The 15334-nt window shown below is 43.2% G+C and overlaps 1 protein-coding gene across 1 annotated transcript in view; it reads left to right on the top strand.

The window, feature by feature from the left end:
• Window positions 1-6331: 6331 nt before the first annotated feature.
• Window positions 6332-15334, top strand: part of PLB1 (phospholipase B1) — a gene marked incomplete at its 5' end in the record, with an annotated part of 78868 nt that continues 69865 nt past the window's right edge. The window contains 7 exons of the mRNA XM_082303313.1: window positions 6332-6380; window positions 10133-10170; window positions 11265-11328; window positions 11810-11868; window positions 13290-13321; window positions 14207-14250; window positions 15201-15285. Coding sequence (XP_082159439.1) covers window positions 6332-6380; window positions 10133-10170; window positions 11265-11328; window positions 11810-11868; window positions 13290-13321; window positions 14207-14250; window positions 15201-15285 — 371 coding nt within the window. The remainder of the gene's footprint in view (window positions 6381-10132; window positions 10171-11264; window positions 11329-11809; window positions 11869-13289; window positions 13322-14206; window positions 14251-15200; window positions 15286-15334) is intronic.

Below are 15334 nucleotides of genomic sequence, written 5' to 3'. Positions count from 1 at the left end.
ATATGCAAGCTTGAAATTGGCTTCTGACTGGGAGGGAGGAGACAGAGCTGCTGCTGTGTGATGGTACACCCGGGCAAACTCCGGTCACATCAAGAATGCCCTGGCCTGGACTGCTCCTCCGAAGGACTGGAGGTACAGCTCCGCGGCCGTGACATTTTTTCCCCACTCTCAGCCGAAGGCTCAGGATGGATACTCGTTGTGTTCAGGAGTGAAAATCTGGGAATTTGGTGTCCTCTGGTGGCAACGGCGAGAGTTACAGCTGGCTGGAGCAGGCGTGACCCTCCGCACGCAGTTTGTCGCTCAGGCCGAGTGGCCATGTGCTCCTGCCAGAGCACTGATACTCCTTTCTGCCCTGCACCGTAAATACTTCTAGTCCAGTCTGGTTTCCGTAGTTTCTGTATGCTCAGCCCTCCTATTTATTTTGTGTCTGTTTACCTGCTTCCCTTTCTGGAGTGCTGAGCTGTGTGTGACTTTGGGTTTAAGATTGACTTGATGGCGTTTGCTTGTTGTTCTCCTACGATTTCTTTGCCTCACAAAAGGAAATTTACTTTCTGTAAGCACCTCTTCACAGTTACAGAAGGCTTCAGCTGCTTGGTCCCTTAGTAAAATAAATGTGTCTGTGTCCAAAGGCCTTTCAACTCACTTCTCTAAGCACTGAATCTGTTACCCCCAGGCTTGCCTCAGTGCAGTTCCCGTCATTGGGTGAAAGAACTGGTGAGCAAGAAGACACAGAGCACCTGGACAGCCCAGCTCTTTTAGCCACAAAACAGGTGAGAGCAGATCAGAGCATTGCATAGATGGTGAGCACTACAATGGGAGGACGTATTTGCCACAATTTGTGTTGTGTGAAGTATGTGAAGGGAGCACGCCAAGCCATACACTCCTGGCTCCAGGAGCTTCTGCTGGTAATGGATGAAAACTGAGTAACCTCGAGGGCTGTGGAATGTAAAGGTCTCTAAGAGTTTGGTGCAAATGCAGCCAGAAAAGTCAGTCTCATCCCTTATGAGGAAAAGCAGCCTTACCTCCTCTCCCCATCTCAATCACTATGCTACCACTTGATACTCTTATCTTTTTCAAGAGCAGCACAAGTATTAATGATGCAAAAGGAATATAGCACATCTGGGACTGGCTCACTGAGGTCAAAGGAATACATTTTTTGACATGTAAAGACAGGCTGAGAAATGAACTTCTGTGGGGGAGTCAGGTAAACAGGATTTTTGGGGTGTGCATAGATGGGCTAGCAAGTCTGGGACACCGTGGCATCTAGACAGGCTGACCCCACAGAGTCTGTATGTTGCACCTTCGTGTGGGAAGAGCTTCAGAGAGCACAGGAGACCCAGGAGCTTCCCACGCTGGCTGCTGCAATTATAGCACTGGCTGAAAACAGAGCCCCTTTGTGGTGTGAATACAAACAGCCAAAAGCTGGCACTGTTTTGGGAATTTTATAGCTTAATGGAAAAGAATGGGAGAAAGGCAATACTCATGTTTTCATTTTATGGAGAACCACAGTGCTTTGAGACTTGTTCTTCAGTTCACAGTGGTGTTTATTTAGGTGCCTGATTTCCATGTAAGTTTTGAGAATTAGGTACTTTGTGTGTGAGCATGAATGAACTCACCCAGAGACACATCAAAGGAGCACGCATTTTCTGGTTCCTGCTGTCAATGCCATCACTGTCTATCAGAGGCAGGCAGACTGCTTCCCTCTTCTATCTGCCTTCCTGCCAGCACTGCTTTCTCTAGGCTGTGGTAGCACTGGTGAACACTCTCAAGTCTGTGGCTGTAAACAGGGCTCCCCAGAAATGAGCTTTATCTCCTGATTTGATAACCAAGGGGCCAACTGAGGAGGCCACAGGAAGTATCTGGTCCCCAGCTTCTTGCTGCTTACAGACTCAAACGAATCCTCACAATACAGAAAAGTAAGTAAAAGCAGTCTTTAGCAGAGGATCTTTAAATCTTGGCTTCTGCTGTTCTCCAGCTGTTCAGTGTTCTCAGCAGCCTTGCAGCTATCATTGGGCTTCAGGGGCTCCTGCCCACAAGGAGCCAGGAGGATTTCAGCCCTATGGCATGATCTGCAGCTTGCCTGCATCAAAGGCCCAGAGGCTGCTAGAACAGGCAGTGAGGAGCAGTTCCAGCTTTTGCTGGAAAGGGCACAGTGTGCTTTTGTGACAGGCAGTGGGGAATGAGGGACCTGTGGCAGATACACAAGGTGCAAAGGCAGGCTGGGCAGCACCAGCCTCTCAGCAGCCCCGAGCAGTCTGTGGAGATGGACTTTATGCTGTACTTTGGTGCCAGCCACAGATGAGTGGCTAAAGGGCTTGTGCCCTCAGCAAGTAATCAAACAGTCTGTGTGGGAAGTTGTGCCCTACTTCAGGCACAAGGAAGAAGTTTCAAGTTTCATTCACTTATTTACTTTGGATTGGAGATTTTGTTGTTACATTGCTGCCTTCAGGTACTGGTAGGTGCTTGCAGGAGAGCACTGCTTCATAGCTCATCCCAAATATGGCTATAGTTGTGGTAGTGACCTTGCTTATTTGTGTACTTACTGCCACAGCTTAGGTCTCTATAGCAGCTATTCAGATCTAACTATAGAAGTCAAGAGTCCAGCCATGTGCTGAGCTTAGAAAAATTTAGGGAAGTGTGTTTGAGGCCTTGTGTTTGCATTCGTTTTTATCAAGGTTTCTTTTTAAAAGCCATTTTAGAAATGATTTATATCCTCCTTGCCTTCAACTCCAAAAGCCTGGGCTTTCTGAAGGACTGCACTAAGCATTACAAGGCCTTTTGCCCACTTTCAGTAATCTGACCATAGGCAGACTGGTGCTTTCCAGTTCCACATTAACGTTTGTATTCTTCTTTTCCTTGGAGGATTTGCACTCCTTCCAGCAGGTGGTAGCAGCCTCCTGCAAGCTGTGCATCTCTCCTGCCTGCTGCCGCAGAATTGCTGCCTGGTGATTCATGTCCCTGGCTGCCCTTGGCCTCACTTGATCTCCTCACCCTCTACTGCATGTCTGAACTCCCCTGTGGAGGAAGATCTTCTGTCTAGGTCCAGAATATGGACTAAATTTACCAGCAGTGTGAATCACAGAGGCAAGAGGAGGCAACGGCACAACATCACAAGGACACATGAAGTGTCTTGCTGTTGTGTATGATTTATTCCTGACATTTTTCTAGCACTGTCATGTTCTACCCATCACAGATGAGTGCTTCATAGATGGAGCAATTCAGGGATATGCTTCCTAAACACAAAATTCAAGATCTGATGCTTTGTCAAGGCAGCAGGATTAGCTGAAGCAGTGACAGGTCACAGAGAGGCTCTATCTTCAAATGAAATGGAAACTCGATCTGCTTTGTATTTCCACAAGAAGTCCTCTGCTATGCCAGTGCAATGTGATAGTTTTGTGGATGCAGTGACATTATCCACTGATATATGGCCTCTGCTTATTAGCAATTGAGCTGGCTACCTCCCTAAGTTACTCAGTACAAGGTTGTGCTTGTGGTGACAAACATCTTGGGTTTAATTATGAATAGTTGAGTTCTATGGAGTTTTTTTGTCTGTTTGGTTTTATTGTTGGGTTTTTTTTTTCTTTTAATATGCAGCCATACCTTCGTTATTTGTATTTTAAAACAGCAGTCCTATAGGTGAGGACCTAGACAGGTTGAAAGAATTTTGAGGTTTTGGTATTCTGTATGAGTAAAAGAAATGCAGACAGAAGCTCTGTTTAACAGAGGAGATAAGGAAAAACTTAAAGACAAGCTAGAAAAAATCCCATGGCTTTCCCAGCTATAGCTCCCTCACTGGGTATGAAAGGTGAAGCTTTAGGTACATTATAAGCCACCCAAAGATGTAGCAATGAACCAAAGAGTTTGGCTAATATGCTTCAGCACCTGTGTTTGAGTATCTGTTTGGGTGTTGCTTACTTTAAAACTGTAACTGCGGCTTGACTTTTGTTTTTGTGGTATTTTGCACTGTTGGACGTAGACCTGTGAAACAGGTCCTCTGCTCGAGAGCATGCCAAGGCACAAAACTTCTGCTCTTCACCACCAACCCTCACGCAATGCTCTTCTGTGCCCGTTGTGTTATGAGCCCTCTCCATCCAGGGCAAAGGACAAGACAAGTCACACGATTCAGGCAGGGTTAACTATCAGGCCCATCTAGCTCCTTGTCCCACCTGAGCAGCAGCAGGCGCTTTAGGGTACACACAAGATGTTCTGTGTTGATCATTAGGTAATCAGCTACATGGCTGCAGTTCCCTAGGGTATTCCTAAATACCATCAGCTGAGTGTTGGTTTATGGTCTGGAACTCTGCTTGCCTCCTGTAGCTGCATCTAACTTTGCCCTTGCAGTAATGCAAAAGCTTTAATTTGTCTCTGACACCTTCTCCATCTAATAGAAAATTCTCTCTTCTCCCTTTTGCAAACTTTTTTGATCTTTGCTGCCGCTTGTTATTTGCTATTCAGTCTAGGAGCTATTTTGATGCTTCAGTGGTGGGAAGGAGTGTTTACAAGAGATTTACAAGCCTTGAAGTTAACAATGTCACATGTTTAAAGCGTTTGTCTGTGTCACTGTGTCATATGTCACAGTGTTTAAAGGCTAAACTTACTCTTGGATCTGTGGTTTATGGCAAATGAATGAATTAATGCTACCTTTCTTTTCATGTTTTGCTTTGTGTACCATGAGGAAGAGACTTTCTGGGATTTTAAATGCTTCCAGCTCTTCAAGAAGTCTGTTTCTCAGACTTTTGATAGTGAGAGCTTTCCCTTGAGGAATGAAGAAGCCACAGACCCTTGTATGTAATGACGAGACCCACCCAAGGTAACTCCCATCTGTGCTGAGACTGTGCAATGCCACCTTGACTGAGATGTGGTAATGGTCCTGACCAGCCTCACCTGAACCTCCCTCATTCTGACCACTTGCTTGGGAGTTCCACTGCAGCTCAGCCCCAGCAGGGCTTGCTGGTGTGGGGCTGTGCCCCGAACAGTGAGTAAGCCTTTAACTTTTCCTTACCTTACTGGTCAAAGGAGTTTCGGTGTCAAACTGTGTTTCAGGTGTGAGACCCCCAGGCAGAATGAGCTTATCCCTCTCAGGCTCGAATGTACAGCTGTGTCTGAGGTGAGAAGCTCCTTGTGCCTGTATGTTTTTGCTGAGTTGATAGTGGAGACTCAGGGGGTGGAGGAATTCTTTCCCTTGTCTAGGTACATTCCTCCTTGCAGGTTGCTCTGAGCAATAGCTGTTCATGTTCAGAATTAATACAGCATTCTTGGTTTTTGAAACGTGAAATGAGCACAAGATCTACCTCCAACGTGTTCCTTCAAAGAATGTCAAATTTCTGTCATGAAACAACAGAAGGGCAAAATAAACAAAAACCCCTTTGAAGGATGGGTTAGACTGCCTGAGTTGGGTGTGTTAGTGGCTTATTTAAGCATTTAAAGCTGTTTATTTAAGCAGACTCCGATTATTCATGTAGGAGCTCTCTCTGGGTGTCAGAGAGCTCAGAAGAGGCCAAAGGTCACTCTGTTGTTTTGTGTGAGGACAGCAGGCTGCTCTTCAGAGGTTTGACCCTGACACTGTAATGGAGGCACAGTGGTAGTCTCACTGGGGAGTTGTATCATGGTCTAGCTGGCATTTCTGCATGCTCTTTGACTCTGCAGAAGTGACCATGCTACTGTAAGAGTGTCATAGTGAGGGGTTTGGAGACCTGTGCAGTGTGAGGGCAGAGTTACCGATCCTGCTTGTCTGACACTGCTCTGTCTTGGCAAATACTGGTGAGGCATAACCCAGTGAAGGAAAATCCTCCAGAAGAGGAACTAGTAGAAGAGAAACAGGCACAGCATGAGTCTGGTTGAAGGCAAGAAAGAGGCAGGTAGGGAAGGAGACAAAAGGAAGAGCACAACCTTCCTCTTTGGGTGGGTCTGGGCTGCTACATAGGGTTCAGTTGACCTTGTTGCCTCAGGAGCAGAGGCTCCTTCCTTGCCTGGCAGAAGCAGGCTAATGCCAAACTAATGTGTTATGTATTGCCTGAAGAGCCTTGACCCTGCTGGAAGCTGACTCATGTGATCTTGGTCCTTAGATTTGCTGAGAACTCCCCTGAAAAATGGCCACCTCTCTCTGAACAAGTGAGAGAAGCTGTACCCCTTCTTTGACCCTTGGATGGGCAATGAAATGAGATATTATCATCGCTTTGCTTTCCAAAGGTAGAAGCAAATAAGTTTTATGGCTGCTGAGTGATCAACTTTTAAGATATATAGGAGGGAAAAGGAATAGAATTTCTTTCTTCTCAGCCCTGACATCTAACACACAGCACTCCAGGATTATCAATTCACAGAGGTAGTTATCATGAAGCTGTTGTTAGGTGTGCTGTTCCTTTGGTTGCTTTCCTCAGAAGGTAAGTTTTGAAAGGTCCTCTGAAAATTTGCATTGCACAGTATTTGGGAACCTCTATTTTTAGTTGTTGCAAGGTGGGTGTGTAGCAGGAGTTTTAGAAGCAGGGTGGAGAAAATCTGTGAGTAAAACTGTGATCTTAAATGCAGTTTGGGGTATATTTGATAATTTTTTGATAAAGATGTATGCATTGGTTTGCACTGTTCTGGGGATAGAATGTATCTTATGCACTAAAGCTTTCTGGTGAGAGAAACATCAAACAATTAGACTAGCAGTGAGATCTGTGCCAAAATGGTGCAGAAATTCAAGCAAGGAACAGAGGTTTTCTCTGAATTTGTAACTATGATAATCTTTTCAGTGATAGAAGGTTATGTGAATGGTTAACCATCATCCTGGCATTCAAGGCATTGTTCAGATTTCTGTAATATTCAGGGTAGGCTGGAGACCTTGTTCCCTATACTAGGTCTCTAAAGTCCACGTTTGGTGCCAATGACAGTTTTGTAGGTGCTCAAGACTGAAAATGTTGTGTATGTTTTGGCTTTACTGGCTCTGTGCTTCAAGTCTCAGCCTGTAAGACAATAATGATAACTAGTAATAGTGCTTTACCTTAGCAGAAGGCTGTGATGTCAGTGTCTTCAGAGGGTTATAAGGTGCTCTGATAAATAATAAACTGTTAGGTTTTGGTTCCTAAAGTAATCAGAAGAAATTATCACACCTGAGCTTTTTAACTTAGGGAAAAATATGCATGGTGACTGCAGTTCCTCTGAAAACTTAATCCAGGAAAAAATATGTTGATTGATAAGAGCCTGTAAGAATTGTTCATTGAAACAGATTAACAATAAGAGCAAGGGAGGAAGGAGTTAGAATCTTTCTCCCAAATTTTGGGAAAATTGTCTGAAAAATACTTCCTTTTTTTATGTCAGGAAAATTGAAAACACAAGTTAGAATTATTCCATGGTAGAGTAAGGGAGTAAGTATAGTACTGGGAGTAACAGGAGTTTAAAAAGTTGCCCTATGGAAAGTGTAAATCCAAAACAAACTAAGAAAACTGGAAAGGTTAAAATTTGATCAGCTAAGCCAAAAATTAATCTGAAGAGAAACAATGAATTATTGTTGAAGGAATGAAAACCAACACATCCTATTTCAAGTTCTTCTGAAACATGGAGTCTGTAGGACTGACTGATGTATAAAAGAACGCTAAAGCCTGACAATTTCTTTTTTTCTTTGGTGTCCTTACATAACAGCTTAAAAAGGGCCTTGCACTCCAAGCCTTTCAGCACAGGGGACAAGAGGAGTAATGACCAAATCCTTGAACAAACTGATGACAAATATAGGACTGCCAGGATTAAGTGATATCCACCCAAGGGAGTGAGCCAAGCAGAAATATGAACATGTCCATTTCATTAACTGTGATGCTCATATTGATTGGTGTTGGGATGTGGGCTCTGCACGTGTTCAAAAGTGGTCTGGATGAAGGGTGGGTTCCAACTTGCTGGTGCAAAACTGTTCAGGATGTTCAGAATGAAAACTTAAACTAAGTTTTCCCCTTGTATATTACTCTTATCTATGTGTACACTATGGTGAACTCTAAATAGATACTGCTTGACCTCAGAACACAATTGTCTGAAGACATCAGTGCTAGTGACAGAGAGAAATTAATTCAGGAGTTAGCAAGAGAACAGCATAAAAACCATGTTGCTGCTGCTGTGTACAGGGCCACAGTTCACCTGCATCTTGACAGTCATCTGGATTTTTCCTCTCAAAAAAGATGTGGTAAAATCTAGGAGGAGGGTAGAGGGGGAGAGTGGTCAGGCTTATGAAACAGCTTCGACATGAGATCAAAGAAACTGACTCTTCAGCCTGGAAAAAGCAGGGATAAGTATATGATAAAGACATACAGGCACATGCAAAATGCAAATTTTGCAGAAACAAGGGAATGACTACTCTTTATAAGAGCAACAAGGAAACAATCAGGTCATTAACAAATGAGGAGTACTTCTTTTCAACATGCAGTTAAATGATGAAGCCTCTTTTGCCGCAGGACTTGGGGGAAGCCAGAGTGTGAAAGTATTAGAAAAACAAATAGGCAAATCCATGGAAGAAAGATGTCAGGGAGTTCTTCAACATTAAGTAATTGCTTGCTCAGGGAGCACAATAGTATGGATAGTTGGGTGGGTAGAACATGGAAGTATAACTGTATTTTCCTTGTTCTTTGCCTAAGCATCTGTATTTGGATATTGTCAGAGGCAAAATCCCAGATTAGATAGACTTTCAGTCTGACACATTATAACTGTTCCTCCAACTCCCTGAATCCTGGAAACTGGGATTGGATCCTCTTTCTCTCTCAATGTAACCTAAGGAACTATTCTCAAATATAGTTGAAATTAGTGTTAAAATTCTCAGATACTGAGTTTCTGCAGTAGATTTATGTGATCCAGACAAGTCCCTCATTGCTTGTGCCTCCAGGAACCCAAACAGAATTGGGGTTCTGGTTATTGCCCTGAGTAAAGCATCATCAAAAACCACAGATTGAACAGGCAGAAATTTTAAAAATATGTCACACAACAGCCAGGAAGCTGTTTCAACCTTCTACAAAGTAATGTAAAAATAATATAGATTTGCAAGAAGCTCATGGCTGAAATCCAAGTAGGGGAAAAAAACCCATGTGGAAGTTGCTGACAGCTACTGAGTAAGGTCATGTAGTGTGGCACAGGTGACAGGCTGAGGTGGTCATGGGGGGCAGTAGTGGTTCTGTGTCACCTCACTGACCTGTATGCACAGGTGCCCATGTCCCCGGAGGCTGCCCAGTGACCCCTGCTCATGCCAGGCACATCTCCTTGCAGCGTGAGCACCACTGGCTGCCCTACACCCAAGGATGTCTCACCTGCTGGGCTGAGCCGGCTCAGCTCTTACTCTGTCATTGACATGGAAAGAAAGGTGTACAAGCCAGAAGTACTCAGAAGGGCTAAATATTCCAAAAATAGCTCCTGACTCTTAAAGGACAATTTTTAAAATTCTGTATAAGACTTGCTGGGTGCTGATGGCTTTGGTGTGGCAAGCAAGAACAGCTGAGAGAGTGCTTTGAAGTTCAGCTGACCTAGGCTTTGTGGAAATTTTAGAATAAGCCAAAATCTGTTTGTATAAATCCAGGTGTATGCTCAAGGAAAGAGAATAATTCTTCCTTAACAGGAAACAGCTACAGGCCTGACTCCTGGCTCCACAGGCTATTTTGTCTGCCAACACTCTACTAAGAGAAGAAATTGCAGCTGTTTCTGTATTGCTATGGCAAACTCACAACAGTGTCATGCTGCTCCCTGACTGTGGAAGATGCAGATTAACGTGAATTGCTCCTTTCTAAGGAGTTTTCACCTTGTACCTGTTCAAATTCCTCTAAATTTGGACAAAATAAGACTACAGCAGTATATGAAATGTGCTGAAGAGGAAAACAGGTAGAGAAGGCCTGTGGAGAATGGGGTTGTTTGAGGGGATCTGCACAAAGTTCATCACCTATTCCTATAAATTCCAGTGATTTCAACAGATGTCACCTGTTTATAATAACTAAAAGCTTATTCTAGTATAGCAAAATCAAAGAAAATGATTTGGTTGTTGGGATGAGCCTCATCTTTGGAAAGCAGGGCAGATGAGAAAGGTGCCTCTTCTCCAGATTCTGTGCTTTTAGGTATATTGAGTCTTATGAAGCTTTTTTTTATCTAAGGTAAAAAAAAATAGCATAACCATTTCTTTAATGTTTTTAAGGTAATGCAGATGATCTGGAAGAATATGGGGAACTAGAGGTAAAGTATGAGTACCGCTTTGGTTTTTTTCCTGTTTTCAATACCCATCATTACCTATCAGGCTGTTGCTTCCTCTGAGGCAAGCAGTAGAAAGAATACAGCTTTTTGCTCTAAACTGCTTCTGCAAAGAAGAAATGCAAAGCCAATGAGTCGGCAATGTGATAGTGCAGCTGCAAGATTACAGAATGTAATCAGGAAATGAGGTTTTCTCCGAGCAGTGCTTGTTATTAGGTTGCATATCCTGTTCGTAGGTCTTTTGTGGTTAGCACTTGTTCCTAGATGCTCTGTTGCTCTTTTAGAAACACAGGATTAAACTCTTCTTTGCTTTATAACAGTGCGAAGGGTCTGCACCATTAAAGTCCTCCAGCTGGGCTCTAGGGAATGTATGTGGACCATGGTGGCCCTTGTCATTATACAGATTTCACCTTTAGGTACTGGTGGTGGTCGGCCAGCCACTCATGGTCATTGCAATGAGGGAACTCCTTGCCACCTCCTGAGGAGGTGAGGATTGCCTTTCATGCCCCTTTAAAGCACTCAGTGAAGGGCTGTGCCTACCATAGGATGGCATTAAACAATGTTCCTGCTGGTACTGAGCTCTCTCTCACACTGACTGAATAACTCACATCCTCTGATCACCTGGCCAGGTGTTGCTAAGGAGCCAGAACTGGTTCATTCTGCCTTTCCTGTTGCATACTGGAGATGTAACATTTTGCTATGTCAGTCAGATGCCCCTTGGCACACAGAGATGCCTGCAGTAGCTGTCCTTATGACCTCTTCCAAATTAAGCAGTCACTGCAGCAATGGATGTAACAGGATGTATTCAGCACATTTCACCGTTTGCTCAGGCCCAGTTCTATGGCAATCAGTAAGAAAACTGAGCAGAAAATATCATGTTCTGGAAGAGTTAATTGAAAACACAGCTGTCCATATCTGTGTTCCCATGTATTTCTAACAGAGGTGTAATCGTTCTGTGAGATTGTTTACATGAGTAGAATCTTGGTCCTGTGTGAGAATGGAGCCCATAGGACCCCTCATTCCACAAATTTCCTTGTTAGGTCTAAGCAATCAATCGTATTTATTTGTTTATCTCAAAGGCTCTAAGAAGACTGCAGTTTTCATGTGAGCAGGTGACGTTCCCTGAGACCCCTTCATCTTCAGGTTTGTGTTTGATATTGTCTCCACAGAGGCTTTCCCTCCCAAAATTATTTGAGAATGGGCTGGGGCAGAAATCAGATGTTTGCAGAGATGCATATGTATGGGATTGACTGAAGTGGAGCTAGGCTCTACAAACTCCTTAGGTTTTTGTTCCATTCATGATTACTTTTCTACCTTTGTTTCTTCAGCTGCTAATTGGGGATGCCACTATTACTTCGATCATTCCCAGAAGTGTTTTTTGATCTTTTCTTGCTTGATAGTTCAGCATATCAGTGCCTCTAAACACCCAAAGTATCTACTGAACACCTGAGTAAAGTTTCCCATCCTTTCTGACTTATTTAAAACCTCCAATCAAAGCCATCAGTATAGATTTCTTACATTTTAGACGAGTTTGTTATGTTTTAATGTACTGCTGAATGTAACTTTCTGTTAGGGTTACTGTTTTGGGGTCTTTTGTAACCTGAAGTCTTTTAATTTTCTGCAGTTCATGCTCTACGGCCGGCTGACATTAAAGCAGTCACTTCAATAGGAAGTTTGCAAAGAGTAAGTACAGGCAGGAAATGTGCTGAGCGTGACCCATTTCCTCCGTTGTGATGATTAAGTCAGCTGATGATGTAGTTTGGGGTCTCAGGCTGTTTAGGACTTGAATCTTTCCACAAGCATCAAAGAATTCTGGTGAAAAAATGACTGGAAGTACCTGCTGTTCAGTGTTGCAGTATACCCTGAGTCTAAAAATAGCCAGCTGACTTTGTGCAGGAGGAAATGTGATCACAGTGCTCTTGCAGAGAACCATGATATTTGATTAGAGCACGTTAGATTTCCTAACAATGAGCATAACAGATTGAATAACTGGAAGAAGATGCTGGGAAAATTCAAACTGGAACAAATACAAATTATTGAGAAATGCAGTAGATTTTCCACTTCATTAAGTGTTTTCTGTAGAGACTGGTTTTTTACCTAGAAGGCAAGAGGTCTACAAGGATCCCAAAGATATGCTTCTGGTGTATAGATCAGTGGGTAAAGTTCTCCTGCCTGTAATAATATAGTCAGATTTGGATGATCTTTATTTGTCTTAGTAGTTGGAAGTGGATATCTGAAATAGATTTGAGGCCGAATTAGAAGTATTTAACCACAATTCTCAAGCTTTGAGGAAGTGTAGAAACGCCTCTAGAGCAAAAATTGATAGCCATTGGAGAAGCTGTAACTGTGAATAATGGGGTAGAGTCTCCCTTATTACAAAGCAACTTTCAGATTTGAGATGGTATCCAGCAAGACATCATACTTTTCCTTTAGAAAATCAGCACTTCTGGACTCCTTCTTTTGAAAAAATTTATTGTCCTGAATGCAAAGGTGCTTCACCCATATCAGATACATGGCCCTTTAGAGCAAGTCTTCTTTGTGCTGGTGTCTTTGTTGCTTGTGGGGGTATCATAGGAAAACATGTAAGTGATCTTTTAAGGAATGTTTGTTTTCCTAGAGCAAACATCTCTGTCACTGTCTCCTCTTCAAACTCTCTGAAACCAGTGAAGTTCCTCTATTGATGTTGTTTCTTGTTAACAGACACTCTTCTGTCTGAGTGCCATCTATGTAAATTATCTAAATGACTTCAGGTCATGTCCCTTGTTGGAAAGGAGTAGGAGTAGATCCAGAGAAAGCTGGTCTAGAACAGCATTTCATTTTATGGAATTTGATTTCAACTAGTCAAATTTTATTTTACGCCATATGTGAAAAAAAATCATTAATGAAAGCAGTAACTAAGAAAGGATTACCAGACTATGAAAATGCACTGTAATAGAGAAGTTCTGGAAAATAACTTAAATCTGTGAGTGATTACAACACAATAGAGAAGAGTATGTAGAAAACAATACTGTCTCTAACAGGAGTGGAATATGGTAGGGGAACAACATATGTAGGTCTAGTTTATGCTTTGCTTAATTTTATTCTTATTTCTTCTTTGTTCGCAGACACCAGAATCTGGTGAGGATTTACTCCAAAGGTAACAAGTTAGCTTTTATAAGTTTCATTATCCCAACCTCTATACTATCACGGTGCAGGAATTATGCCCAAGCAATATTTTTTATTGTTCTATAGGGAGGAGGAGAAAGCTTATGTAAAATGGAAAGTATTTTGAGACACTGTAACTTTCCCTGGTCTTAGGTAATAGAAATTTTTTGTACTTACGCAGCATATATAATTACCTTGGGGTTGCAATACCATTGGTAAAGAATCATTATTGCATGATAAATCCTAGGTAGTAAACATCATCATTCACTAGTTAGAGACCAGAAATGAGGGATTTATCAGAGCTAGGAAAGAACACAGTAATCCAGATACCCTTTCCTCTGCTTGGCTGATTCCCAGTGCTTCACTGGACAAACTTTACCCCGTTTCCTTCCTCCATGCCCCTTTAGAAGATCTAGGTCAGTGAGTGAACACATGGCCAAACCTTGTAGTTGCAGGTCTGTGCCGATCTTTTGAGTCATAGCATTCCAGATGAGGATTTAGCACTGCACAGATAAACTTTAAGAGACTAAGTTTCTTTAATGGTTGCATAAACATCTGTGTGCACTTGTAGGTGGGTATACACAGAGAGGCCCCTGCATCACTTATACCTGTGTATAAGCAAGCACAAGTACTGCAACATGCAGAGGGTACAGAGACAGAAAAAATTGAGATGAGAGACTATGTTCTTACTCAGCAGTAGCTGATGACATGACAGTTTTGGGGAAAGAAAGGCCCCATTCTTACTTGCAGCAGCTGCCATGAATTTACACTCTGAGATGCAGCATAACTGATAAGAAATTGTGGCTGTGATGTAATATAATTTTTCTTTGAGAAATAGAATAACAGAAACTTCCTGTTTTCTCTTCTCTTTCTATAGGACAGGAAAGAACTTCCTTGAAGTAAGCATGGCAACTTTAGCAGGTGTGTCTTGCTGTCACAGTAAAACTTCAGAAATGAATTTAATAGCTTGCTGGCAGGAGCTCCAGGGCTCTGCTGGGCTGCAGAGCAGGTGCAGCACAGGGGTGTAAAGGAAGCCTGAGGGGTGGTGTACCTGGGGACATGAGTACAGCCAGCTTGGGTTATTGTGCTGGCTTTAAAGAGACTGTCTGGGTAGACAAAAGGCAGTGAAGAAGGGGTGTGTCAGATGGCTGCAAGATTCTTAAATGCCCAAGAGGGTTTTTTGGCCTGTTATTTCTACCTGCTCCACAGTCTCTGCTGGTGTGTGCTTGCAGCCCATGCTGGCCTGGTGAACTCTTGTGTGGGTTTGCCTGCCCAGAACTGCCATGTGCTTAGGATTTATGCTGGGGCTGCCATAGATGCACCACATCTGTGAATTCATTGTCTATTGGCTGCCTTTGAAGGCAGCCTTTACTTGCTTAAAGGGCATTGCAGTAAAACTTTCATGCCCACTGAAATGCTGTGTAAAATACAGCTCCAGAGTCCTCCCATCCAAATCATCTTCCTGATATCTTAGTTCCTTGGTGTCATGTCCATTTCCCTGTAAAAGGGGTTTAAAACATGGCAACTCATTGGTGTTTCATGAGTCTCCCTGGGTAGCCCTTCCCAGTAGCTTCATTTCTACAGCTACCTCTATTTAAGCCTGCCTCACTACTTGTGGCTGACATGAGATGGGGATGGAGGTTTTTGACCTGAGTCTGGAGGCAAACTCAGACATCAAGCCTTCACTTCAGAAGGTGAGGAACAAAACCAAGAAGAATAGTTGCAGAGGGGCTTGGGCATAGCTCTCATGCTTGCCAGGAGGTCCTCAGATTTTACATGTTCTGGCTGTTTTAGTTCCGTTGTGTTTAATGAATCAGCAGAGTAGCAGTCTGTTGGATGCAGAAATGGCCTAACCTGTGTGTGTCATTCAGCTCTCATTAGCACCTTCAACCCCTCAGTCCTGCATCTGTCCCCTCTGCCTGGCACAGCAGGAGCGACACCAGGCAGTCAAGCCAGGTGAGTCTAAGGGGCATTTGGCTGGGCTGCTGATGTACAGCTGGCGACG

Source organism: Coloeus monedula (genome assembly GCF_965178545.1).
Source record: "Coloeus monedula genome assembly, chromosome: 2".
Classification (NCBI taxonomy): Eukaryota; Metazoa; Chordata; class Aves; order Passeriformes; family Corvidae; genus Coloeus; species Coloeus monedula.
Note: the sequence above shows the minus strand (reverse complement) of the source record. Positions and strands in the feature narration are given on the sequence as shown.